The sequence below is a fragment of the Lactuca sativa genome, chromosome 5 (assembly GCF_002870075.4).
Source record: "Lactuca sativa cultivar Salinas chromosome 5, Lsat_Salinas_v11, whole genome shotgun sequence".
NCBI classification, from domain to species: Eukaryota; Viridiplantae; Streptophyta; class Magnoliopsida; order Asterales; family Asteraceae; genus Lactuca; species Lactuca sativa.
The window spans coordinates 31,347,513-31,353,020 of NC_056627.2; the positions used below are offsets into that span (position 1 = coordinate 31,347,513).

The 5,508-nt window shown below is 35.5% G+C and overlaps 1 protein-coding gene across 1 annotated transcript; it reads left to right on the forward strand.

The window, feature by feature from the left end:
• The first annotated feature begins 1,641 nt into the window (after positions 1 to 1,641).
• LOC111889973 (3-beta-hydroxylase) lies at positions 1,642 to 3,827 on the forward strand. The gene is made up of 2 exons (XM_023886126.2): positions 1,642 to 2,563; positions 2,999 to 3,827. The coding sequence occupies exons 1-2, from the start codon at positions 1,676 to 1,678 to the stop codon at positions 3,611 to 3,613; spliced, it is 1,503 nt and encodes a 500-aa protein (XP_023741894.1). The 5' UTR covers positions 1,642 to 1,675; the 3' UTR covers positions 3,614 to 3,827.
• The last annotated feature ends 1,681 nt before the right edge of the window (positions 3,828 to 5,508 follow it).

Consider the following 5,508-nt stretch of genomic DNA (forward strand, 5'->3'; position numbering starts at 1 on the left):
TCACCTTTATTCTTCTTTAGATGACTAGAAGCATCAAATGGGGTGACAACCGGCTTGTCATCATAGTGTCTAATCTTCTTGAGTACACTTTCAATCTAATGGGACTGAGTAAGAGTATAACCATCTGGTCTTCTTTGAACTCTTACACCAATGATCACATCTACTACTCCCAAGTCCTTCATGGAAAAGGAGGAGTGTAGCATTTTCTTGGTTTGATTGATCACATCCAAATTAGTACCCATTATAAGCATATCATCCATATACAAGCATATGATGACACACACATTCTTGTATTGTTTAACATAATCACATTTATCACATTCATTTATTCAAAATCCATTAGAGAGTAAAGTGTTGTCAAACTTCTCATCCCAGTATCTTCATCAACCTTAATCTAAAGCTTCATAACATCTCCGCAAGTTGGGGCACCCACAAGCCCTATTCCAATGGTAGGATCTTGTCGAAGTAATCGTCTTCCGTGAGTTCCCTAGTAAGGCCCTCGCTTAGCTTAGCGAAGAACACACCATCTGCTACAAATCAATACGTAAAAACAAATTACACTAATATGTATGACAATTAGACATCACATCAACCTGCACTGATTTGAAGATGAAATTGCAATGATTTAGAGAAACAAATCGATCGGAAAAAAGAAGAAAGGCTCTAATTTGCAAAACCAAAAATTACTTGTGTCGTTGGTGCGTTGTTGCGCAGGAGTAGAGGTCGCATTGGTGCACTGGTATGTGTCATGGTGAATGTTGATGACGACAATGGTGGGGCGATGTAGGTGAACTGGTTGAAGTCCGACAGCAACCAGCTACAAACACTGTTGATGCACTCTTCGACCGTCTATGTTGGACCGCTTCGCTTGTCGCAGTCCCGACTGCGTTTTCTTGCTCCTTCCACAAAGGTTGTGGCGGAGGCGGTGTCACCAAAGACTAAATCGGAGAAGATGAAAAATCAAGAAGCGAGGTTTGACCAAAATCGGAGAAAATATGGAAAAAATGAAGAAGGTATAGATGAATATGAGGGTGAAATCGATGTAAAGGCGGTAGAAAGCGGTGGGAAGCAGATGGAATATGTGAGGGAATGAAAAGTTGATCAATTGAGAAGAAGCCGGTCACTACTGGACAAACTATTTAGCCGATGCACAGTAAGAATTGGAGCCGAACTTGAAACCAACCAGTCAAACATAAGATAGTTTAGCTTGGTTCAAAACCGAACAATGTAAATAAGCACACTTGAGTTTTATTGTATGATAAATATGTTTGAATAAGTAAAACTTGACTATGAAGTGTAATAATCTATTACATTACTTGGTATATACTATTATGTTCATTCCATTTATTTGTTATATACTAGACTACTACTAGTATTTCACAATCACAAACGTCTAACTTCAAATTTGGAAAAGAAAAATAGTACTGAATATGGTTCAATTTTTCTATACACTAAAAATATTAATCCTAAGCTTTTGTATTATTTTAAATTGTATATACATGTTAGTTTTTTTAATTGATATATTTGTTATATATCCATGTTTATCTCAATACCGCTTGATATTGACGTATTTCAGGTCCACTTTGTACAAAGTCTAAACGTTGACTTTGAATTTATAAGCATATTGAGTCATTATTCAAAGTTGTTTAGCAAAGTAGATTGCAGATTTGCAGCCATGTTTCCCTCTGTAGAGACTTTGATCCTCTTCTTAACACCATTTTTCCTTTTGATGATTTTTATCCATATCAAATGGATTTCATCGCATTCGAATGCTACCAAAAACTTACCACCATCTGTACGAAGGTTTCCAATCATCGGAAACCTACACCAACTAGGCTCAGCCCCTCACCGTTCTCTGAGGACATTAGCCCAGAAACATGGTCCGCTAGTCTTGATTCATTTAGGCAGCGTGCCTGTAGTTCTAGCTTCCTCCGCTGAAGCAGCTCAAGAAATCATGAAAACCCATGATCTAATATTCTCAAACAGACCCGATATGGGTATTCTCAATAGATTGACTTACAATGCTAAAAACGTAGGATTTGCAGGTTATGGAGAATATTGGAGGCAGGCAAAAAGTCTTCATGTCCTCCACCTCCTAAGTGCAAAAAGAGTTGACTTGTTCCAACATGTCAGAGAAGACGAGATAGCTCTTATGATCAATATGATTGAAAACAACAGTGATTGTGTGATCGACTTAAGCAAGATTATTGTCTCGCTTACGAGTGATATCATCTGTCGGATAGCTTTGGGACGGAAATATGACAAGAAGTTTACTGACTTGACAACGAGGTTAATGGAGATGTTGGGTGTGTTTAGCGTTGGAAGCTATATTCCATATCTTTCGGTTGTGGATCGTTTAATTGGTTTGGAAGCAAGAGCGGATAAACTTGCGAAAGAATTTGATGTGTTTCTGGAGGGTGTAATCGAAGACCACTCGGATAGAAATATAAGAATGGTTAGTGGTGGTGGAAGGCAAGATGTGGTTGACATCTTACTAGAAATTCAAAGAGAACAAACCACCGACTTTCTTGTTCATAGAGATACCATTAAAGCTTTAATCTTGGTAAGCAAATGTCCTAAACTTTTAATATTAGTCTAGAAGACGCAACTTCTATCCTTTTACTAAATAACCAAAATTCCGAAATTGGGTGTTTCCGTTTTTTAATGGTATAGTGTGTTCAGTACAAAAATGATACATTTTTTTGAAATTTTGGATTTGGGATATGTTTTTTAAATTTTGGAAAAGTTTCTTTTTTTACTTTGTTTAGCCCAAAATCTGAAATTTACTTTTTTTTTTTTTTGGTATGACATCAAGTTATTTTGAGACAAAGCAGATTTATCCTGAAATATACATTTTCGGGCATGATGGCCATATGGCTAACTAAACAAAATTGTGTCATTTTCCTATATTTTCTCCCAATCATGTGGTCAGTTTTGTGATTATCCCTATATAAATCTTGGAGAAGTAGTTAGTTTAAACTTTCTATGTTTGATGAAGGAAATGTTTGTTGCTGGGACGGATACTACATTCACAACTCTTGAGTGGGCAATCTCTGAGCTAATAAGACATCCAAGAGCAATGAAAAGACTCTTACAAGAACTAAGAGAAATAGCCCAACAAAAACCTAGAATCACAGAGGAAGATCTAGAGAACACACAACACCCATACTTAGAAGCTGTACTAAAAGAGAGCATGCGGTTGCATACTCCACTTCCACTACTTGTTCCTCGAGAATCAACACAAGATGTCAAACTTATGGACTACGACATTGCAGTTGGAACTCGGGTGATGATTAATGCATGGGCGATATCAAGAGATCCTAATATATGGGAAGAACCAGAAGAGTTTATGCCAGAAAGATTCTTGAATAGTAGCATTGACTACAAAGGTCTTGACTTTGAACTTCTTCCCTTTGGTGGGGGGAGAAGAAAGTGCCCTGGTATTCATTTTGCTATGGCTATTAACAAGCTTGCTTTAGCAAATTTAGTGTACAAGTTTGACTTCAAAGTGCCAAATGAAGGGAAAGTGGAAGAATTGGACATGAGTGAGTCTAGTGGGCTTACAGTCCATAGGAAGTACCCTTTGCTTGTTATACCAAATACTCGTTTTTAGATTTTATTCAAAGTTTGATGCTACATTGATCTAGGGTAGTAGGATACCTTGGAAAACATTTGTTTGATAATCCCTAAATTTTATAGCTTGTGTCTATTGTTTTTAGTTGTCAAAATATGTATATGTATATGAATGTTTATGTGTGCTTTAACTTTGGTAAGAATATTCCCCAAAAAAGTTATCTTTGTAGAAATGACAAATGGAAGTCTTTTAACATGCATTTGCACTGTTATTTCATATTTTGGGATGCACTACAAGAGTTAAGGCTTTACACTATGTATAGTTTTATCTAATAGATCACGTACACATCTTCTGTATTCATGTTACATATTGTATATTTATATAGTTTTGAGATTTCCGGTGTGGTCATGAGGCGAGCATAACAAAGTTCCCTATTTGCTTTTAAGATTGTAATTTCAATAATAGATGCTAGTGATAAATTGAAAGGGTGTATGTTGTATATACATGCAAGTAAAAAAAATTGTTTTACCATTTGGAAATTCTAAATACTTGCTATATGTCGGGTTTTTTTAGCTGTGACCCGGTCCAAATACATTGTAGACCATGTACAAAATTAAAATAAGACCATCAATAATTTACATGTAAATTAAAAAAGAAAAGTAACTATATTGACTAGAAAGAAATTAGAATGGGCGTTAATTAGAGGTGAGCACCAAAACCAATTTTAAAAAAAATGTACATGAACTGATTGGAATTTCTATATATACAGGAAAATTGTAAAAAACAAAACCTTTGAAGTAGGAGCAAAAACAAATTGAACCATGGTGGATCGGGTAAAAGGCCAACGATAACTCAAGCCCAACGACTAGAGAATTAAGTGGGTTTCCCACTTTCCTGGGAGAATTTTGCAAATATAAATATTTATTGTAAACAAAAACTTACAAAAGAGAGTTTTGTAAATATTAATATTTATTGAAAACAAAAGCATACAAAGAACTATGCACAGGGGGACTCAAACCTTGTAGTTTTGAAAAATACAACAAGCGCTCTATCTATTTAGACTACTTCTAGTTTTTTTTTTTTGTTTTTTTTAGAAGGAACAATTCCATTTATATAAAATGTAGTGAAAATATTTTCTTATGAACTCGCATTATGCTTCCCACACGATATATTAAATATCATCGTATACAAAGGGGCTACAAAAGAGTATAATGGATAAATTACAATAGTGGGCTTTCTAACCAAACTAACAAACAATATATATATATATATATATATATATATATATATATATATATATATATATATATATATATATATATATATATATATATATATATATATATAATACATAATACATATACGTCTAACAACCACCCGCAGTCCGAATGAGAGGTCGAGACGAATGTTTAGACTCGATCAGAAGTCTAGAAACAGAGTAAACAATAACCCATTGGTAAAGATATCAAGATATTGAGATGAAGATGAGACATGGAGAACTCGAATCTGCCCTAAGGCCACTTTATCACACATAAAATGGATAGCAATCTCAATGTGTTTGGTGTGTTGATGCTGAACTGGATTGGTGGACAGGTAAATGGCGCTAACATTGTCATAGTAAACAAGAGTAGCAGTCAGAGGTGGATAAAAGAGCTCCCGAAGTAGGTTACGAAGCCAACTGGTCTCGGTATTGTCATTTGCAACACCGCGATACTCAGTTTCAGCACTAGACCATGAAATGGTACCTTGGCGTTTCGAAGACCAAGAGAGAAGATCATGTATGAGGAATACAAAGTAGCCAAAATTGGATTGTCTAGAGGTAGGACAACATATCCAATCAGCATCAAAGTATGTAACTAGACCGCAAGCAAGAGAAGCATACAACTGTAAACCATGATCAGAAGTACCACGAACTTAGCGAAGGATCCGCTTGA